This window comes from Bactrocera dorsalis, chromosome 2, assembly GCF_023373825.1.
Source record: "Bactrocera dorsalis isolate Fly_Bdor chromosome 2, ASM2337382v1, whole genome shotgun sequence".
NCBI classification, from domain to species: Eukaryota; Metazoa; Arthropoda; class Insecta; order Diptera; family Tephritidae; genus Bactrocera; species Bactrocera dorsalis.
This window is the reverse complement of record NC_064304.1, coordinates 59,328,231-59,350,333: the sequence shown is the minus strand read 5'-3', so window position 1 is coordinate 59,350,333 and position 22,103 is coordinate 59,328,231. Positions and strand designations below refer to the sequence as shown.

General features: G+C 40.2%; 2 protein-coding genes across 3 annotated transcripts in view; both read left to right on the top strand.

Moving 5' to 3' along the window:
* The window catches only part of LOC125776740 (SAYSvFN domain-containing protein 1), a 49,549-nt gene extending 31,225 nt beyond the window's left edge, over positions 1 to 18,324 (top strand). The window contains exon 3 of one of the 2 annotated variants that reach the window (XM_049450292.1): positions 18,223 to 18,324. In XM_049450292.1, coding sequence (XP_049306249.1) covers positions 18,223 to 18,309 — 87 coding nt within the window. In that variant the 3' untranslated portion in view covers positions 18,310 to 18,324. Of the gene's footprint in view, positions 1 to 13,872; positions 13,892 to 18,222 lie in introns of those variants that run through there. The other variant, XM_049450295.1, reaches the window with a different exon arrangement.
* Positions 414 to 13,854, top strand: LOC125776620 (uncharacterized). The gene is made up of 2 exons (XM_049450024.1): positions 414 to 612; positions 7,723 to 13,854. The coding sequence occupies exon 2, from the start codon at positions 11,550 to 11,552 to the stop codon at positions 13,197 to 13,199; it is 1,650 nt and encodes a 549-aa protein (XP_049305981.1). The 5' UTR covers positions 414 to 612; positions 7,723 to 11,549; the 3' UTR covers positions 13,200 to 13,854.
* Positions 18,325 to 22,103: the final 3,779 nt, after the last annotated feature.

Here is a 22,103-nt window from a genome sequence, read left to right as displayed (position 1 = left end):
GTAAGCCGCCGCATCTTTTGGTAGAGTTTTCGAGCATTACCCCTGTCGGCCAGCTTATCAAGCTCTTCGTACTCACGCATTTCGGCCTCTTTCTTTTTCTGTCTACAAATGCGTCTCGCTTCCCTCTTCAACTCTCGGTATCTATCCCATCCCGCACGTGTTGTGGTCGATCGTAACGTTGCGAGGTAGGCAGCCTGTTTTCTCTCCGCTGCGACACGGCACTCCTCGTCGTACCAGCTGTTCTTTTGCACCTTCCGAAAACCAATGGTTTCGGTTGCAGCTGTACGTAAGGAGTTTGAAATGCCGTCCCACAGTTCCCTTATACCGAGTTGTTGACGAGTGCTCTCAGAGAGCAGGAGTGCAAGCCGAGTAGAAAATCGTTCGGCTGTCTGTTGTGATTGCAGCTTCTCGACGTCGAACCTTCCTTGTGTTTGTTGGCGTGCGTTTTTTGCTGCACAGAGGCGGGTGCGAATCTTAGCTGCAACAAGATAGTGGTCCGAGTCGATGTTAGGACCTCGGAGCGCACGCACATCTAAAACACTGGAGACGTGTCTTCCGTCTATCACAACATGATCGATCTGGTTGGTAGTTTTTCAATCCGGAGACAGCCAGGTAGCTTGATGAATCTTCTTATGCTGGAATCTAGTACTACAGATAACCATATTTCGGGCCCCGGCGAAGTCGATCAGCCTCAACCCATTTGGGGATGTTTCCTCGTGGAGGCTGAATTTACCGACCGTAGTGCCAAAGATACCTTCTTTGCCCACCCTGGCGTTGAAGTCGCCAAGCACGATTTTGACATCGTGGCGGGGGCAGCTCTCATAAGCGAGCTCCAAGCGCTCATAAAAGTCATCTTTGGTCACATCGTCCTTCTCTTCCGTCGGGGCGTGGGCGCAAATCATCGAAATGTTGAAGAACCTCGCTTTGATGCGGATTGTGGCTAGACGTTCATTCACCGGAGTGAATGATAGTACTCGGCGACAGAGTCTCTCTCCCACCACGAATCCAACACCAAACTTGCGCTCCTTTATATGGCGACTGTAGTAAATGTCACAAGGACCTACTCGTCTTTTTCCTTGTCCCGTCCATCGCATTTCTTGGACGGCGGTGATGTCAGCCTTTATTTTCACGAGGACATCAACCAGCTGGGCAGCGGCACCTTCCCAATTAAGGGACCGGACATTCCAGGTGCATGCCCTCAATTCGTAGTCCTTATTTCGTTTTCCATGGTCGTCATCAAAAGGGGGGGTCTCTCATCCGAGGCTGGTTGTTGCTATTCGCTGGGGTTGTTTTTTTACGTGGCGGGTCCCAAGCCCAGCGCACAACCCTATGTAGGGGATATTTCGCCTTCTCACGTTAGCTCGCCTTCAAACGGATGTTCTTAGGCTACCCAGAGGATACTTGGTCAAAGACCGGAAGTCGTGAGCTGCTTGAGTCATATGTAAAAGAATCGTTTCTGGCCACTCCCAAGTGAATGGCGATCAGAGAACTTTCCTCACTTGCGTGAACTTCTACATATGACTCCATCCTCCAAGTGGCAAGTAGAATGAGTAATATTTGCCTTTTATGATTTTTCGCATGGGCTTACTTCCTCCATGTAGTCTAAATGGAGGTATTCTTCTAAGGCACCATCATAATCTTGTTTAAACTCACCTTTTCTAAGTAAGTTTGCTGTATTGCAGAGGTACGAGAGTGACCTAAGGCGAGTGTGACTGGAAATTGTTGTTTTCGAGGTAGTCGTACGACATACCGACCATTATCTGATCTATTAGTTGTGGCTTTGTAAAAGTCTTCACAATACTGATCTTCTGGTGTTGTAATTGAAATGGGGGGGAGTTCTTCTAACTCCCAAAACTTTCTCAATTGTGAATTAAGGTACTCGTTTGAGATTTCCTCAACTTGAGTTGTTGTTGTGAATGCTTCCGCAACTAGTCCACTTAGGACCCAACCAAAAATGGTATTTTGCGCCAGAAGTGTTTTCGAAATTTTTTCAACACCTTCTATTATAACTTGTGATATAAGGTCGCTGCCTAATAGAAGGTCTATTTGAGCGGGGGTGTTGCAGTTGGGATCTGCTAGCTTTTGGGTGTATAACCTTTTGCTAATGCTTGCTATTTATATGAAAGCTTGAAAGCATGTTCGTGAGTTGCGGTAAGATTATTGCATCTGTTTGAATGCGCTTATCCGCTTGGTGGGAAATTATGGTAATAGGGCAGATTTTATTGGAGTTTTGAACTACTCTTCCGCCCATTCCCGTAATTTCAAAATTGGCTAATTTTGTAGGCAGTTGTAGCCTATTTTGTGCCCTAGACGCAATAAATGATCTTTGTGATCCTTGTACCATTACGGCTCGGTGTTCGGTGGAGACGACTGCTGAACCTCGCTGTGCAGCGTTTGAGTTTTTAATGCCTTACAGCAGCATGGTGTCTCTTGGCAAACTTCGACATTTGATAATTCGGAAGTTGCAGTTGCAACAAAACCCGTGGCTCTTTTTGAGAAAGCACTACTTTTGGGTGTATTGGGGAAAATATTGAAGTGCAACATTGAATGATGCCTTTTGTGGCAATATACGCAGTTGAATTGGCTTTGGCAATTATTGAGATTGTGTGAGTGGGACAAGCAGTTTGTACAGATCCTTTTTGATCTGACAAAGTTTTTCCTTTCATTGGCATTAAGTTTTTTAAACTTTTCGCAAGATTTTAGCTTGTGCCCTCCTTTACACAGTTCGCACGATGTAATTTATTTTGTTCAGATGTGAACGCTTGTGTTTTAAAAAAGCTTCTGTTTAAGTGATTGTTGCTTCCGGCTTGGGGTCTATTGAAGCTTCGATTTAAGTCGTGTTGAACGTTTTAAGTTTTGACTATTTTTTTGTCTACCCTTTCCGCAATTTCGTATTGGGTAGTTAAGAAATCTTTCATCTGCTGCCACGTTGGGCATTTTCTTCTCGATGAGAGCGATTGCTCCCACAAACGCAACAATTTTTTTGGTAATGCCGCGGAGCATACATATGTTTACCAGTATGGGGTCCCAATTGTCTGTGGGAATATTCTGTGTCGCTAGAACCGACAAGCAATTTGAAACAGTGGATTGAAGTTTTATAAATTCTTCACTTGTTTCTTTCTGAATTTTTGGTAAATTCATTAATATGGTCACTTGTTTGTCGACCAATATTCTTTCATTCTCATATCGCTCTTTTAGAGCTTCCCAAGCCAAATTGAAATTATTGTTTAACTGTTTTACTATGACGCCTGCTTGATATTTTGTTCTGTATCGGAGGTGATACAATTTTTGCGCTTGTGATAATTTAGGATGGTTTATGTACACGGCCCTGAACATGTCCCGGAAGGACGGCCATTGTTCATAACCTCCATGAAAAATTTCTGTATCGCATGCTGGTACTTTAAGGTGAATGCCTGAACTCGCCTCTTGGCTTTGAATTTGTGGCAGCTCTACTATCCGTTGTGGAGTAGGTGCAATTGACTTTGTTAATTTTAATTGATCAGAGATCATGGCTTTTGTCTCTTCATATTGGTCAAGGCAATTTTCATATTTGACGTAAGCCGAGGATTTGAAATTTTCGGGTAGATCTGAGTCGTCAGTTTCTACTATCGCGTCATATGCAGATTGGAGCCGTGTCCAGAAATTGTCAATATTTTGATTCAGAGTTATCTTGAATCGGTGAAGATGAAAATTGAGTGCAGTATCTTATTAAGTTGTCACTCTCAGAAATGAATTTACCGTCAGAAATATCTTTCCCCCTTTTTTGCTTTGTAGCACCTTGTTACGAGCGTGTAGCTTCTGCAGGTGTACTTGGACTTTTGTCATCAGAAATCATTTTCGGAATTTTTAAAAATTGAGTAGATTTAGAATCTTTAGAGTCTGTGCTCATTTAGTAACACTAAATTAATAAAGGTGAAATATATTTTTCAGTACAAATTCAGATGAATGTAAAACCCCGAAAACTCTTTTACTACTACGCCCGTGTGCTCCAGTTTTCCTATTGTGTGTTGTTATTATGGTGTATTGATGCTTTTTTTGTTTTTTGTTTGACCGATCGCGCCCGAATTATGTTTAGAGTTAGATTTTTATAACGCGGCGCGCTCGTTTGATTTTGATTTCTTACTTTTTATGTATTATAATTTGTTTAAAAAACTTCATTTTTGTTTTATTATATTTTTACACTTGAACAAGTAATTATTATATATAGATATGTTCATATATATATATATGCATATATATATCTTAATATATAAAAATCACGTGTCACATTGTTTGTTTGCGATGGACTCTTAAACTACTGAACCGATTTTAATGAAATTTTTAACACTGTGTGCAGTTTGGTCCAATTTGAAAGATAGGATAGTTTATAACTCTCCTTATAGTCGCATTATTTATTTATTGCAAATTATTTGTTTATTATTAGCAAAGAGCTATCCACCAGTTGGTGGCGCTAAGAGCGGTATTGAGTGCGGTATGTTACAGTAGATGGCGCTACAAACATTAAAAACATTAAATGAAAATGCGTTGTTTGAAGTTTATATTATTTGTGGTAAAGTTATACGAGTCTATGACGTCCAAAAAAAAAATAAAAATTGGGCGGGGCGAAGTTCGCCGGGTCAGCTAGTATATATGTATATATATTATTGTTTTAAAAATGAACTTCGTTTCTGTATGTGTACATGTTAATATTTCTTTTTATCTCATTTTTGTCATAGCACTCCGCTTTACTTTTAACTTCGCTTTAATTTAGTTTTATTCTTTTTATTTCGCTTTTTATATGTTTTAATGTCACTGCACTCTTTATGTTTTTTCTTTTAATTTTAAATTTAATTTTTTTCCCATAGCGCCATTCTGTTGGCTCGAAGGACCCGGTAATTTTCGATTAGTTTCCTCGCACTAACTGTTCGGAATTGCAAAAAAAAAAGGCAATACACAATTCCGCCAAAAATCTCACAAAATGTATTTTATTGAACTTTATGTATACTACAAATTAACTTTGATCGAATTGTAAAATTGGATGGAAAATTTCTCAAAATGTATTTCACTGAACACTGTACAATACAAATTAACTTTGATCGAATTGTAAAATAGGATGTTGGCACAGAATTAAAAGTTGGCATTCGGGGTGAACAGCACGGCTTTCGTTAGCGGATCGCAAAAAAGAAGTGGCGAACTTGTTTCTCCGCCCCTTTTGTTCCCTTTTTGTTGTGGTGAAAAATGCAGTGCTATTGTAGTTATGTGTGATGTGGATTGTACGTGATGTCGAGATGCGTGTGGTGGATGAAGTGTGTTAGTGACGTACGAGTATATTTTAATGCGGTGAGTGTAGAGTCTTCTGGATGCGGGATTATTGCTGTTCAGTATTGATTATATGTTGTGGGGCAGGAGACTGAGGCTCATTTAGCCATATATTTTCATCTGTTAAAGTGAACTTTATCATTATTGCCAACTTCGTTTTTTTGGAAAAATCATAGTTATTGTGAATGAAAAAAGTGATGAACTGGCAAAGTCTCTAGTTTAATAATTACTATTGTCCAGAAAGATTCTGTCCGAATTTCAATTGAATACCTCACACTTTTACCAAAATTTTCTTTCAAAAGTTAGCTATATATACTAGAGCCCACATATTCGGTGAATATATGTTGAATAAGTACAAAATAATATCCCTTTGGTATTAATTACTTCTTGATTTTTGTGTACTGGAAAGTGAAAACATCAAATGAAATTTAAAATTGTGTTAAATAAGAAGTAGGCATGTTTGTAGTCTGATTTCTACCAATTTTTCTTCTGTGATATAGGAGTAGAAGGGGAATACCACGCACTATATGTTGTCGAAATCGGCCGGTCGGTCCCGAGATATGGGGATTCACCAAAAAGAGGGCGATGACGGCTTCTATAAAACCCTCTCATTTTTGAAGGTAAAATCTAACGTATCTGGCGTATTTATGGGTTGTGAGCGGGGTTATCATCCGATTTCATCCATTTTCACAGGGGCGGTAGAAGTTCTTATATTATTTGCATTAAGCGAATTTGGTTGTTGTAGCATTAGTTGTTTTGAGAGATGTTTACATTAAACTTATTAGAGAGAACGGCCTAGCCCACTTTTTAAAAAATGTTTTGCCCACAACTGCCCCCTGTTACTGTGATCCCCTTTATAAAATTAGAATTTTGTATCTTAATTTAGAGCTTAGGTAAAGCACTTTATACGGTTGCACTGTTTTCAAATTAAAAGCCTTTGTTTTGTGAAAGGAACACACAACTTTGGCAGCCCGGGCATAATTAATTTTGATTTACTTTATTCTAACAATTATTATACGCTGAACAGGGTATATTAAGTTTGCCACGAAGTTTGTAGCACCCAGAATGAAGCGTCGGAGATCCTATAAAGTATATATATAAATTACACTGTGGAACATTTTTGGGGGGTGAGCAATTCCAAGTCAGGGTGATGGTACTAGGTCAGTGTAGTAAAACCCTCAAAGGGCTTGGCGTTCGTATGTGTCAGTTTTTTTTTTATGACCTTTTAAATTTTCTCCTTATCTTGATGTTTTTTCGCTTAGTCGTAACAGTTCCCGATACTCACGGAGCTTTTCGTGTTGCTCAACGTCAGTTTACACAGCCGTATTAGTTTTGCGGGGATACCAAATTCAGACATCGCGGTATAAAGGCAGCTCCTTTTCGTGCTGTCGAAAGCAGCTTTGAAATCGACGAATAGGTGGTGAGTGTCGATTCTCCTTTCACGGGTCTTTTCCAAGATTTGGCGCATGGTGAATATCTGGTCGGTTGCTGATTTACCAGGTCTGAGGCCACACTGATAAGGTCCAATCAGTTTGTTGACGGTGGGCTTTAATCTTTCACACAATACGCTTGATAGAACCTTGTACGCGATGTTGAGGAGGCTTATCCCACGGTAGTTGGCGCAGATTGTGGGGTCTCCTTTTTTATGGATTGGGCATCCGATCGTTGGGCATGCTTTCGTCCGATCATATTTTGCAAAGAAGCTGATGCATGCACCTTATCAGCTCTTCGCCGCCGTGTTTGAATAGCTCGGCCGGCAATCCATCGGCTCCTGTCGCTTTGGCTAGATTACCTTGGGGCGTTCTACAAGAGTATGCTCCGGTCTTGAAACCTCCTGTAAGTCGCCGCATCGTTTCGTAGAATTTTCGAGCATTACCCCTGTCGGCCAGCTTATCAAGCTCTTCGTACTCACGCATTTCGGCCTCTTTCTTTTTCTGTCTGCAAATGCGTCTCGCTTCCCTCTTCAACTCTCGGTAACTATCCCATTCCGCACGTGTTGTGGTCGATCGTAACGTTGCAAGGTAGGCAGCCTGTTTTCTCTCCGCTGCGACTCGTCGTACCACTTTCTGAAAACCAATGGTTTCGGTTGCAGCTGTACGTAAGGAGTTAGAAATGCCGTCCCACAGTTCCCTTATACCGAGTTGTTGACGAGTGCTCTCAGAGAGCAGGAGTGCAAGCCGAGTAGAAAATCGTTTGGCTGTCTGTTGTGATTGCAGCTTCTCCACGTCGAACCTTCCTTGTGTTTGTTGGCGTGCGTTTTTTGCTGCACAGAGGCGGGTGCGAATTTTGGCTGCAACAATATAGTGGTCCGAGTCGATGTTAGGACCTCGGAGCGCACGCACATCTAAAACACTGGAGACGTGTCTTCCGTCTATCACAACATGATCGATCTGGTTGGTGGTTTTTCGATCCGGAGACAGCCAGGTAGCTTGATGTATCTTCTTATGCTGGAATCTAGTACTACAGATAACCATATTTCGGGCCCCGGCGAAGTCGATCAGCCTCAACCCATTTGGGGATGTTTCCTCGTGGAGGCTGAATTTACCGACCGTAGTGCCAAAGATACCTTCTTTGCCCACCCAGGCGTTGAAGTCGCCAAGCACGATTTTGACATCGTGGCGGGAGCATCTCTCATAAGTGCGCTCCAAGCACTCATAAAAAGCATCTTTGGTCACATCGTCCTTCTCTTCCGTCGGGGCGTGGGCGCAAATCAGCGATATGTTGAAGAACCTCGCTTTGATGCGGATTGTGGCTAGACGTTCATTCTCCGGAGTGAATGATAGTACTCGGCGACAGAGTCTCTCTCCCACCACGAATCCAACACCAAACTTGCGCTCCTTTATATGGCCACTGTAGTAAATGTCACAAGGACCTTCGCGTCTCTGTTCTTGTCCCGTCCATCGCATTTCTTGGACGGCGGTGATGTCAGCCTTTATCTTTACGAGGACATCTACCAGCTGGACAGCGGCACCTTCCCAATTAAGGGGACCGGACATTCCAGGTGCATGCCCTCAAATCATAGTCCTTATTTCGTTTGCCATGGTCGTCATCAAAAGGAGGGTCTCTCATCCGAGGCTGTTTTTTCTTTTCATTGGGGGTGTTTTTTACGTGGCGGGTCCCTAACCCAGCGCACAACCCTATGCAGGGGATGTTTCGCCTTCTCACTTTAGCTCGCCTTCAAACGGATGTTCTTAGGCTACCCAGAGGATACTTGGTCAAAGGCCGGAAGTCGTGAGCTGCTTGAGTCATATGTAAAAGAATCGTTTCTGGCCACTCCCAAGTGAATGGCGATCAGAGAACTTTCCTCACTTGCGTGAACTTCTACACATGACTCCATTCTCCACACAAATAGCAAGCATTGGAAAATGGTTTCGTACCTTAAGTTAGCAGATCTCTACTGCAACTGCAGTTTCCAAATCTTTTTCTTTAACAATAGCGCGAGTTGAGGAACGTTTTCCTTATAGTAGTAACAAACATCGAAAACACCTTGAGTTGGAACAATTGAAATGCACTATCACTACAACAAACAATCTTAAACAAACGAACATCAAACCTTGAGTTTGAATACCACAACAACCTTATCTTGAAACAAAGCAAATGTATCTAAGTTAACAAACCTAAACAAATAACATAATCTGTATTTAAACAAGCAATCAACTAGTAATAAATAAAATTACCAGTTAGTATAAATCGAAGTAAGAACCATGTAATAAGTAAGTATTAATATAGAGTACACATTTTGGTACAGCTCAAATATATATTCTTTTGACTCATTTTTACTTCTGGTAAAAATTTACTCGCGCCAGTCGTTTCTTCTTTTTGCAACGTGGCGCCAATTAGAAATTCCAAACGAAGCCAAGTCCTTTCTACCTGATCTTTCCAACGGAGTGGAGGTCTTCCTTTTCCTCTGCTTTTCCGGTGGGTATTGCGTCGAATACTTTCAGAACTGGAGTATTTTCGTCCACACGTACGATATGACTCAGCTAGCACAGCCGCTGTTTCTTTATTCGCTGAAATCTACTGTGCACAATAAATAAGGTGACATTTGTCGTCGAGGGATTTGCAGAATTATTAGTCACATTTATGTAAAATTTCATGTCAAAATATTCATTAGTGTTTGAGATACGTGTCGTTTTGTGAGCTGGTAAATGTGAGTTTTTCGTTTTTTGCGATGTCGAAATTTTTTTATACGATAGAGGAGATTCAAGCCGCAGCGAAGACGGACCAGAAGGCCATCCCGGAAAGTGACTACAGCCAGTGTTTAGAAGATTGGAAAATCCATTGGCATAAGTGCATTGCATCTAGAGGGGATTACTTTGAAGGGGATGAAATTGATTTGGAAGAATAAATAAAGAATTTTCAAAATAAATACAATGTCACCTTATTTTTTGGGCACAATATCTCATACATCGAATGCGATGTTCGTCGTACCCAAAGTGCAAAGGACCATAAATATTTCCCGGAGCCTTTCTCTCGAAAACTGATAATGTCGACTCATTAGATGTTGTCATCGTCCATGCCTCTGCACCATATAGCAGGACGGGAATAATGAGTGACTCATAAGTTTGGTTTTTGTTCGTCGAGAGAAGGTTTTACTTCTCAATTTCCTACTCATTCCAAAGTAGCACCTGTTGGCAAGAGTCATTCTGTGCTGACTTTCGAGGCTGACATTGCTGTTGCTGTTAATGCTGGCTCCAAGATAGACGAAATTATCTACGACTTCTTAGTTAGGAATGTTACGAAGTTAGAATGGCCTTAGTCGGACCCTTGGTAGGAGCGCTTGGGTGGTCATCACCCATGTTGGATTGCTGGAAGCAGTTACACCGATGACGCCGAAGCTTGTGGAGACCTGGTTGATTGTGGTCAGGAGTAAGGGGCCTACAACTTCCTATTCAAGAAGGTCGTTAAGGAGATGGGTCCCTCATTTGGAGTGCGGATCCATGAAGTCCGACCAATTAAGGGGGTACTCTCATGTGAGCGCATACATTTTACCAATTTTTAGGATTTTTTTTTTATGCGACAACAAAATTCAGTCATTTTAATTTTTTAATATATTTTTATTTGTATTTTCAAATGTACAAAAAAAAAAATTTCGTTTTTTACATTTTTAATATACATATATATTTTTTTTTAAATCAAATTAGTCGCCAATGAAAAAAAGTCTTTCACTGGTCATGGTGATAGCGGCTATTCATGTTGTCTGAAATAAAAAAAATCGAATGGATTATTATTCAGTAGTTCGGCGGCTATCGTCCCTACCAAATATAATCAATTTCATTTAAAAAAATGTCTGTTTAAATGAGTTAAGCATTCACCCCTTCTACCCGGTAAAACTGGCGCATCCTAATGAAACAGCGCAATTCACCACAGGATGCCACTACTAAACGACATTCAGCCAGTGGTCACCACACAACGACATCGCATGCCGCTAAACCAACAAAAAGGGATTTGAACAATTCGATCAACACTTCGTTAGATACGATGCGCTCATCAACATTCAACAAGACATTCGATCTTACGCAGCGCCACGTAAATAAACTCTTCGTTCGTTAACTCAGCGGTCCGGGATGCAATTTATATCCACAGCGCTCCATACATCTACCTACCATCGTCGTCCGTTAATTAATATAAGTCAATATAAATTTTACATTAATGTTTTTTATAAGAAATTAATAAAAATTATGTTAAATGATTGTACATTTTAAATTGAGCATTTTTATTAAAGAATCGTTGAAGTGGCTTGTACTTTGATTTGCAAATTTAAGCAGCAATTTATTCATGGTCCAAACTAAAACTAAAACAAAACAAAAATCAGTGCAGTGCAACAAAGTGCAGTGACCCAACCTGAACAAAACTCAAAAAAATAGCAACATCCCTATATAACATACATACATATATGTACATAATAAACAAAAACAAGCAGGATTGCTTGCAAAAAAGCGAATTGATCTCTCTAACGAGCTCTCAATTGCTTTAAGTATAACATAAAAACATAAGCATAAAGTCACACAAACAATTTGTGCTTACTTATGTAAATAGCGCATTGATCTCTTCAGCGAGCTCACAAAACATAAGTACCTTCATAAGCACATACATACATACATGCAAGTCCAAGTATTAGGGTGTACCTAAATACAAAATTTCGGACATCAAATATTTTAATTAATAAAAAGCGCGGTTTTTTAATACAAATTCACAATTCAAATATATTTTCGAACTAAAATATAAATAGATAATATTATTTTGCAAAAATGGTTAACAACAAAAATAATCAAAATACACCTGCAGGAGCTACACGCCCAAAACAGGTTGCTAAATTTATTTCAGAAAGTGACAGTTTAACAAGATACTGCACTAGATTTGCCTCTTCACCGATTCAAGAAAACTCTGAATCGTTATTAGAAATAAAAAGCCAAAATCTTAAAAATTTCTGGTCTCGTCTCCAAGCGGCTCATGACGCCATAGTAGAATCTGACGATTCAAACGTACCACAAAATTTGAAACAATCGGCTTACGCAATATATGAAAACTGCTTAGACCAATATGAAGAAACAAAAGCTATGATCTCCGATCAATTAAAGCTAATAAAAGCAATTGCACCTACTCTACATCCGAGAGTAGAGCTGCCACAAATGCAACAATATCAAGAGGCAAGTTCAGGCATCCAACTCGAGTTGCCCGCTTGTGACGCAGAAACCTTTTACGGAGGTTATGAAGAATGGCCGTCCTTCCGGGACATGTTCACGGCCGTGTACATAAACCATCCTCAATTATCACAACCGCAAAAATTGTATCACCTCAGATACAAAACAAAAGGTCAAGCAGGCGAAATAGTTAAACAGTTCGCATTAAATGACGACAATTTCAATTTGGCTTGGGGAGCTCTAAAAGCTAGATTTGAAAACGAAAGAATACTGGTCGACAAGCAAGTAACGACACTAATGAACTTGCCAAAAATTAAAAAAGAAACAAGTGTAGAATTCAGCAAACTAGAATCCACTGTTTCTAATTGTTTGTCGGTTCTATCGACACTTAATATTCCCACAGACAGCTGGGACCCAATTCGGGTAAGCATTTGCACCGCCGCATTACCAGAAAAGTCGTTAATTCTATGGGAGCAATCGCTCTCATCACGGAAAAAGTGCCCAACGTGGCAACAAATGAAAGATTTTCTCACCACCCAATATGAAATTGCGGAAAGGTTAGAAGAAAAAATAATAAAAAATAAGAACATTAAACACGACCTCAATGTAAGCTTTAATAGACCCCAAGCTAGAAGCAAAAGCAAATCAAATATAATTTTTAACAAAACACAAACGTTCACATCCGAACAGAGAAAACATACGTCGTGCGAACTATGTAAAAGAGGGCATACATTTAAAACTTGCGAGAAGTTTAAAAAATTAAACCTTAACGAAAGGAACAACTTTGTCAGATCAAAAAGACTCTGTACAAACTGCTTGTCCCACACACATAATCTTAAAAATTGCAAAAGCAAATTTAACTGCTTATATTGTCATAAAAGACATCACACAATGCTTCATTACAGCAGATATCCCATCTCACCCCAAAGAAGCGCATTTATAAAACAAACCAAGAGTTTAATTGCAAAAGCAAATCCGGAAACTGAAAATACTAACAGTTGCCAACAGACACCATGCTGCTCAAAGGCACAAAGATCTCAAACGCTGCACAGTCAAACACAAAGTGGACTAGTTGCAGAACCAGTTACCACCACACCAACTCAAGTTGAGAAAACACAAAATCAATACCTTAATTCACAATTAAGGAAATTTCGAAATATAGGGAAACTTCCTCCTATATTAAAAGCACATACAACTTTTCGGCCCCGCAGGATGGCTTTCGCCAATAATGAAAAAAAAAATCTGAACAGATCCTAGAGCGGTGGCGGCCTACTAAACGCCAAATTAGTACATACATAAAAACATAAAATAAAAATAAATAATAAACACAATAGTATCAAAAAATCGACATTTTCATACATTTTCAAAATACTTACAGTATCAAAAGGAAGTCAAGGGATCACCATACTCCCAATGCGATACAGTGACGCACCTAGACTTAACAAAAGCAAAGGTAGCTCTTATCGCACCTACATTAGCGCTTCTCGTAAGGGTAGTTGGTGAGAGTCTGTTGTACAACTTGAACATACCACTTAAAAAATTATTATTCTAATGAAGCCGTTCGCAATAACCGGCCACTCTCTCGCAAGAACCCTCTAATTCCTCAGCTCAAAACTCAAGGCTAAAGAGCACGCACTCTGGCCATATCTGAGTCAGACGTGGTGTCGCTATATTTCATAAATATAAAAATAAATGAAAACCATTTCAAAAAAAGCAAAGAATATGTAACCGATATAAGAAATTTTAAATAACCGCTATTAAAATAAATAAAAGCAAACAATTTTTTTTTACTAAAATAATAAGTCGTCAAAACACGCAAAAAGAAATTACTACCTCAAGCACCACTACTTACATACAATGCAAATTTATATTAAAATCAAAATAGTTTTTTACGTCTAATATTCTGCGCTCTCGGCTACTCCACCAATAGTAAGCCGAATTACCGATTTCAGATTATATACATATATAAAACTAGGCAAAATATTCGCCTAGGGGGCCCAGGATGTTTAAATGAGTTAAGCATTCACCCCTTCTACCCGGTAAAACTGGCGCATCCTAATGAAACAGCGCAATTCACCACAGGATGCCACTACAAAACGACATTCAGCCAGTGGTCACCACACAACGACATCGCATGCCGCTAAACCAACAAAAAGGGATTTGAACAATTCGATCAACACTTCGTTAGATACAATGCGCTCATCAACATTCAACAAGACATTCGATCTTACGCAGCGCCACGTAAATAAACTCTTCGTTCGTTAACTCAGCGGTCCGGGATGCAATTTATATCCACAGCGCTCCATACATCTACCTACCATCGTCGTCCGTTAATTAATATAAGTTAATATAAATTTTACATTAATGTTTTTTATAAGAAATTAATAAAAATTATGTTAAATGATTGTACATTTTAAAGTGAGCATTTTTATTAAAGAATCGTTGAAGTGGCTTGTACTTTGATTTGCAAATTTAAGCAGCAATTATTCAATGTCGAACTTCAAAAAAAGTCACGAAAATCTTGTTTTTTTTTGTTAAAAATCGTTTAAAAAAATATGAAAATATTTTCGAAAATAAAGAATTCTGGTAGGGACGATAACTATAAATGAGTAGAAGAACATATGTAAATGGATTGAATACTTTTTGGTTGAATAGAATCATAGAGTGGCTGAGTGTGAGACAAAATCAGATGTCTGTCCGAGGTGTTGTCAGGGAGGCCACAGAGTTGCCGGTTCCGTCAATGCACGCCATTGTCGCAACTGCTGGCTATTTTATGATGTCAGCTGTCTGCCCTATGTACTGCGCCATTGTAGAGCGTGCCCTCGCCAGACACCGATGGCTGAGATTGGCTACTTAAACTGCCAGGGCTCTTATGCCGTTATGCGTGAGATGGGGGGGTTGTATGATTCAGGGTGATGTGGTGTTGCCTTGCCCCAGGAGGGGGCTAATGCCACAATATTTGTGAGTTAACCCAACTACGATGGCGCGGTTGTGGATTCCTCACAAAAGTCGCTCGCGGGCTGAGCTAGAACAGGCGAGAGGACATATCTTAGAGATTGTGAATACTTTCGGTGCTGCTTAAGGGCAGATTGTCGCTGGTTCGTCCACCGATTGTCCGAGTCAATGGGGTCAGCATCAGATATGTGAGGCAAGTCAAATATCTAGGGCTGACTATGAGTGAGAGGATGTGTTTTACTTCACATCCTTTGAGTCCCAAAAACCCTTCTCAATTCAGCGTTGAATGATGCTTGCCTGTTTTCCTGTATGTCGCACCGTCTATGCCATGCATATTTTGTTAGATTCTCCCTCTTGACCTAATTGTCTTACAGAGGCGGATTGTGTGCGTCATTGCTGGGGAATGACTGGATTTCAGACGATGATATGGAGAAGGAGGGTCATTAAGGGAGCAGGAGCCTTCTAGATAATAGAGTTAGATGTAGGTGGCAAGAACGTTGACACAATAGTCCTAATAACCGAGTGACTTATGAGGGCATTCGGGACGTTAGGTTTGTTGAGGACAAGTCAGCCTTCAGATTTTGTCTGAGTCTAATTTTTCTGCGCACGGGGCAAGGGTCTCCGAATGCATTTCTGCATCAGAGGTACCTATCTGATAGGTCGAGTGGTTTTTGTGCGGCAGAGGTAGAGGATTGGATGAATGTATTGGCGAAATGCCGAATGAAATTAGAGATCTGGGTGGTATGGGAAACAGCTGGACTAATGGACGATTAGATGTTAGTGCTGTGATCTCTTCTAGGAAATCTGAACAGTTAGGGTCTTTTGCGCGTGAGCTGTTTTAGCCTCGAAGGCGTTAACTGGGAATTTGGGTTAACTTATGAGTGATGGCGAGGAGCGGTGGTCCTTGGAGTTCACTCCAACCTGCTCATGCGAACTGGCCCCTCATGGAGTATCGCAAGGATCTGGGTGGTATGGGGACTAGTGGACGATTAGATGCTAGTTGTGTGATCTCTTCTAGGAATACTGAACAGTTAGGGTCGTTTGCGCATAAGTGAATTTGGGTTAACTTTTGCATGAGTGGTGGCAGGGAGCGGGAGCTCTTGGAGTTCGCTCCAACCTGCTCCTGCGGACTGGCCCCTCAGGGAGTATGGTGGTGGTTGTGGGAAAACGCAAATGCGGATAGAACTTACACTTTGTTAGGTTAGGTTGGTTGGTCGAAGAGTGTCTGGCGTCACTGTCTCTGGCGGCGAGAGCTTTTAATATAAGACTTGAATGGGTGCCGGGCCACAGCGGAATCGTAGGTAACTGCAAAGCTGATGAGCTCGCCAGGAAAGGCACCCTAGAATCGCTATCGGTAGAATGGGAACGGGTAGGTGGTCCTGCCATTGTATAACCCTCCAAGTAACAAAAGAATCAGCTGTTTTCCAGGAATCTTTCACAGCTGAGATCACCTGATCGAAATCTGCCTTTTTTAGGCACTGAGATGTAATTAAAAGGATGTAGTTGATCAACTTTTTTGTGAAAAAATATTTGTAACGGAAAACATTAATGAAAACTTTCAAGAATATTTTTGAAACAAAAGTTTATTGGATATTTATTGCTCTTCCTCACCACCTCTGAGGTTGCAATGCAGGCGCGTTACCGATCTTTTTTGGGTGTTCGGTTCCCCAGGAGGCCTATTTTCACCCTTTTTATATATACAGTTTACAATCTACTTATTATAAAAAATATAACATTCACTTATTTATATTATGTACATATTTATATATGTACATACGATAATATTATGTACATAATTATATTATTTTTAAAATTGGAAACATTTAATAATATATTGATACAATAATTAATATTTTGGACAAAACTGATTAAATTTAATATTTAGGAATTTAAATAATCGAAAAATATTTGAATATTTAATAAAAATATTGTTAAAGTTATAAATTTTAAAACCGAACACGGCAACACACTATATCAGATTTGAGGCATTTGAACGTTTTAGTACTAGAATATTTAGGGGCAACCCGTACCAAGTGACTAATTAGTAGCGGAATACTTGGGGGCAACCCGAACCAAGTGCCTAATTCGTAGTAGAATATTTAGGGGCAACCCGTACCAAGTGCCCAAATTGTAGTATATTTTTGCGTATGTATTAGTGAAAAATGAAGGATTGGTTACTTGTAGGTTTATACAATGGGTCCTGCATCCTCTTGTGTTCTACTACTGGAGAGCTGGGCCTCGCGGCTGCTCGGTCTGCGATGGGCCAGCATTGGTGCCTGCGCGGTCGCTAAAGCCTTTTGGCGGAAGATAGATCGCAGGAGATCTATTGATCTCTTTGCCCTCAGTAAAGCTAGCCTCTCATTAAAAATGGCGCTCTTGACGGGCCACTGCCCTATTGGCATACATGCTGTAAGACTGGGAATCTTACCGGACGCCGCATGCAGAAGCTGCTTGGAAGAAGATGCAGTAGAAACTATTCAGCACTTCCTTCTTGACTGCCCTGCTTTTGGGAGATCAAGACTTAGGCTCTTGGGGGCACATACCTTCAGACATCCCTCCGATCATAGAAATTAAGCGCCTCTACAAATTTGTATTAGATACTAAACGGTTTGCCGATCTCTAAGTCCGAGCACGGGAGTTCGATTTTCAATGGCTTCACAAAGAACTACTTCTATTAGTCCATGTGTGATCTCTGATCAACCATCTAACCTAACCTAACCTACACTTCGTCAGTTGAATGTGAAGTTGCATTGCCACCAGATGCCGAACCCAAAGTACGGCAAAGATTTTAGATGGTCTTCGAACCATACTACGGTGGTTGGTGTATCCATTCACTACTGCCATTACCAATTGGCCTAGCATTTTCAGGGCGCTCGTTCACTGCAAGACACATTTGCTTGGCTTCCTTATTCAGTCAGGGTAAAGCAGAACTAACGGCGCGGTTGTTAATGATACGGATACGCCAGCAGCTGAACACTCTTTGCAATCTTCTATGATTGTACCTGTTAGATTATTAGCTTTGCATTAATATAATTAATTATGTCAAATACCACCTCAATGTTTTTTTTTGTGTAAATGGAAGGTATCATGTAAAAATTATAGTCTTTCAATTTCTTGGCATTCATTGTTTATCCAGTTTGTTTTTGCATTACGGATCATCTCCCTTATTTCTCTATTCAGTTGTCTATACATGTAAGTATTTTTATTTTTATATTTCCGGCGTTTACTTATTAATAAGTCATCTGTCATCCAATTATTTTTATTATTTTCTTTCTTTTCTATTCCAAGAGAGTTTTTTGCTGTAGTACAAATTATCTCTTTTAAGTTGCTCTATTGGAGGATGGAGTCATGTGTAGAAGTTCACGCAAGTGAGGAAAGTTCTCTGATCGCCATTCACTTGGGAGTGGAATGAAACGATTATTTTACATATGACTCAAGCAGCTCACAACTTCCGGTCTTTGACAAAGTATCCTCTGGCTAGCCTAAGAACATCAGTTTGAAGACGAGCTAAAGTGAGAAGACGAAACATAGGATTGTGCGCTGGGTTTGGGACACGCCAGGTAAAAAAACAAAACAATGAAAAGAAACAACCAGCCTAGGATGAGTGACTCCCGTTTTGATGACGATCATGGCAAACGAATTAAGGACTATGATTTGAGAGTATGCACCTGGAACGTCCGGTCCCTTAATTGGGAAGGTGCCGCTACCCATTTGGTTGATGTCCTCGTTAGAGTGAAGCCTGACATCACATCACCTCCGTCCAAGAAATGGGATAAACGGGACAAGAACTGAGACGACTTATGAGAGCTGCCCCCGCCACGATGTCAAAATCGTGCTTGGTGACTTTAACGCCTGGGTGGGCAAAGAAGGTGTCTTTGGCACTACATTCGGTAACTTCAGCCTTCACGACGAAACATCAACAAATGGGTTGAGGCTGATCGACTTCGCCGGGGCCCGAACTATGGTTATCTGTGGTACTAGATTCCAGCACAAGAAAATACATCAAGCTACCTGGCTGTCTCCGGATCAAAAAGCCACCAACCAGATCGATCATGTTGTGATAGACGGAAGACACGTCTCCAGTGTTTTAGATGTGCGTGCGCTCCGAGATCCTAACATCGACTCGGACCACTATCTTGTTGCAGCCAAGATTTGCACCTGCCTCTGTGCACCTGCCTCTGTGCAGCAAAACACGCACGTCAACAAACACAAAGAAGGTTCGACGTCGAGAAGCTGTAATCACAACAGACAGCCAAACGATTTTCTACTCGGCTTGCATTCCTGCTCTCTGAGAGCACTCGTCAACAACTCGGTATAAGGGAACTGTGGGACGGCATTTCAAACTCCTTACGTACAGCTGCAACCGAAACCATTGGTTTTCGGGAAAATGTAAAAGAACAGCTGGTACGACGAGGAGTGCCGTGTCGCAGCGGAAAGAAAACAGACTGCCTACCTCGCAACGTTACTATCGACCACAATACGTGCGGGGTGAGATAGATACCGACCGTTGAAGAGGGAAGCGAGGCGCATTTCCAGAGAGAGGTCGAAATGCGTTAATAGAAAGAGCTTGACAAGCTGGCCGACAAGGGTAATGCTCGAAAAATCTACGAAAAAATGTGGCGACTAACAGAAGATTTCAAGACCGGTGCATCATCTTGTAGAACCCCCAAAGGTGATATAATGACCGATGCCCAGAGTATACTAAAATTATGTGGGCAACACTTCTGCAGCCCAATTTATGGCTTCAATGCAAAATATGATTCAAGAGATAATCAAATCACAAACCAAATATTGCAAGCTTATTAAGTAAAAAACGAGTGTATTGAACATTTGTTTATGAAATGCTAACGGTGTTAACCAACATAAATTGGAACTTATTAGATTTCTGGATGAAAATAATATTAATGTAATGTTTTTGTCAGAAACTCATCTGTCTTAGCAACACCAAACAAAAGCTATAAGCCGCTTGGTTTCAGAAAAATCTCTAATAGAGAAATAGAAATGCTTGTAAATGAAAAAAGGCGTGCAAGACGTGATTGGCAGATAAATCGTTCCCCTTCCACTCAGCTTCAATTAAAATCTGCTGTACGTAAATTAAAAAAAAGTGCTTAAATGTGAGGAAGAATTCAACACCGAAATGTATATAAAGAAGCTGTGTCAAAATTCCAACAAGCAAAATCCCTTTGGAAAGCTCAAAAGTCCATGAAGCCTCCAACTAACTCAAACATGCCTATACGAGACTTGGGTGGAAATTGGGCTCGAAGTGAAGAGGAAAAGGCTAATGGTTTTGCAAAGCACCTAGAAAAGGTATTTTAACCCAATTTGCCTAAGAACAATTTTATGCTGTCAATCTTACCCAACACAGCTAAAGAGTCGCTCGAATCTCTGATAATATTTCCACAAAAATGGTAATTGAGTCTTATTTAAATAATAGACAATTTATGGTGAAAGTAGGATATTTCATATCTGATGAAAGATAGATAAGGGCTGGTGTACCACAGTGCAGCGTTTTAGGCCCAACTCTATACATCATACATACAGCAGACCTTCCAACAGATAACAATGTACTAACTTCAACTTTTCCAGATGACACAGCTATAGTGAGCCGTAACAAATGCCACATTTTAGCATCAAGAATATTATCGGAGCATTTAAGTTTTGTCGAAGAATGTCTGCGAACTGGCGCATAAATGTGAATGAACCGAAATGTAGGCATGTTATATTTTCGCTTAGACCAAAAATGTGCCCGCCAGTAAAATTAAACAATATTTGAGTACCCCAAGCGAACGAAGTAACATATCTTGGTATTCACCTAGATAGAAGGTTCACTTGGAGAAAACACATCTTTAGTAAAATAACATGTATGAAGATTAGAGCTGCAAATTTAAATTGGCTTTTAAATAAAAACTCCAAACTTAGCCTAGACCAAAAAGTGCTTTTATATAATGCGGTCATAAAGCCGATTTGGATGTATGGCATTCAACTGTGGTTCCAATCGAAAATGCTTCTAACAATTACGTGTTCACCATGGTACATGCGTAACAAAAATATCCATAAAGTCCTTGGTAAAGAAAGATGTAGAAGATAGCAGAATTAAATATATATCTAAACTTCGAGATCACCCAAACCGTTCGGTTAATGCTTTGGTACATTCCGGTGATCAAACACGCCTTAAAAGAAGAGATAAACCTGCATATTAAAGAGCAACGAATCACCCAAGCAGCTCTATCACTTGTTTGAGCCTGTCTAGTATTTAAATTAATTTAAGATTTTATAACTTATTGTTAGGTGTAAAAAAGCAGATCCAATAAATAAAATAATGAAAAATTATGGGCTATGGAACGTCTGCTCCATCGTCTACTCCGCGGGAATCGGGTTCGTCTTCTTCTGGCGTTATCCGTCACTGCCATTCAGCAGGCTGGAGAACTGTTCCCTTCATAATTTTTGTATTCTCTGGGCATCGGTTACTAGATCACTTCTGAGGGTTCTACAAGAATATGCTCCCATCTAGAAACCTTCTGTTAGTCGCCGCATTTTTTCGTAGAAATGATCTAGGGCCCATAATATGCTACAGCTGCTAATAAAATCTGCCCCATTACCCGCCAATTTATCCCCAAGCAGATAAGCGCATTCAAGCAGTAGCTATTGTTTTATCGCGCTTAACAAACATACTTCTAGGATTTTACACGAATAGCAGGTACTGGAAAAAGGTTTCGCACCTTAAGTTAGCAAATTCCTACTGCAACATCTCCGTTTAAATAGACATTATATTAGGCATCCTATACGGCAAATATTACTCGAAAGAGTTGAAAAAACTTCTTACGCACTTTTGGTTCAAAACACTATTTTTGTTTGGAAACTAAGTGGACAAATTAAAGAAATACTTTCCACATTATCAACTCAGGTTAAAGCAAATTCAAATAAATACCTTAACCCTAGACGGTCATCCGTCAAAATGACTACGAACTATTTTATTTTCATTGTAAATATGTTTTTAATTATTCGTGTTGATCTCCGCTTTCGTACAGCGATAGTCGGTTGTTTACTCTCTTTGAATGCACACATTCAGAAGAGCACGCAAATCGTAAGTAGATTTTTTTTCGGTTATGTTTTATGGCGTAATCAAATTGACGAAGGATGACGTTTATGTAACTTTCAGGTTTTTTCGGTATTATTTTCTTGATCGATTAGGGGTTTATTTCGTTG

Coding starts and splice junctions, on each gene's coding strand:
- LOC125776620 (XM_049450024.1), top strand. CDS start 11,550: ATGGTTAACAACAAAAATAATCAAAATACACCTGCAGGAGCTACACGC.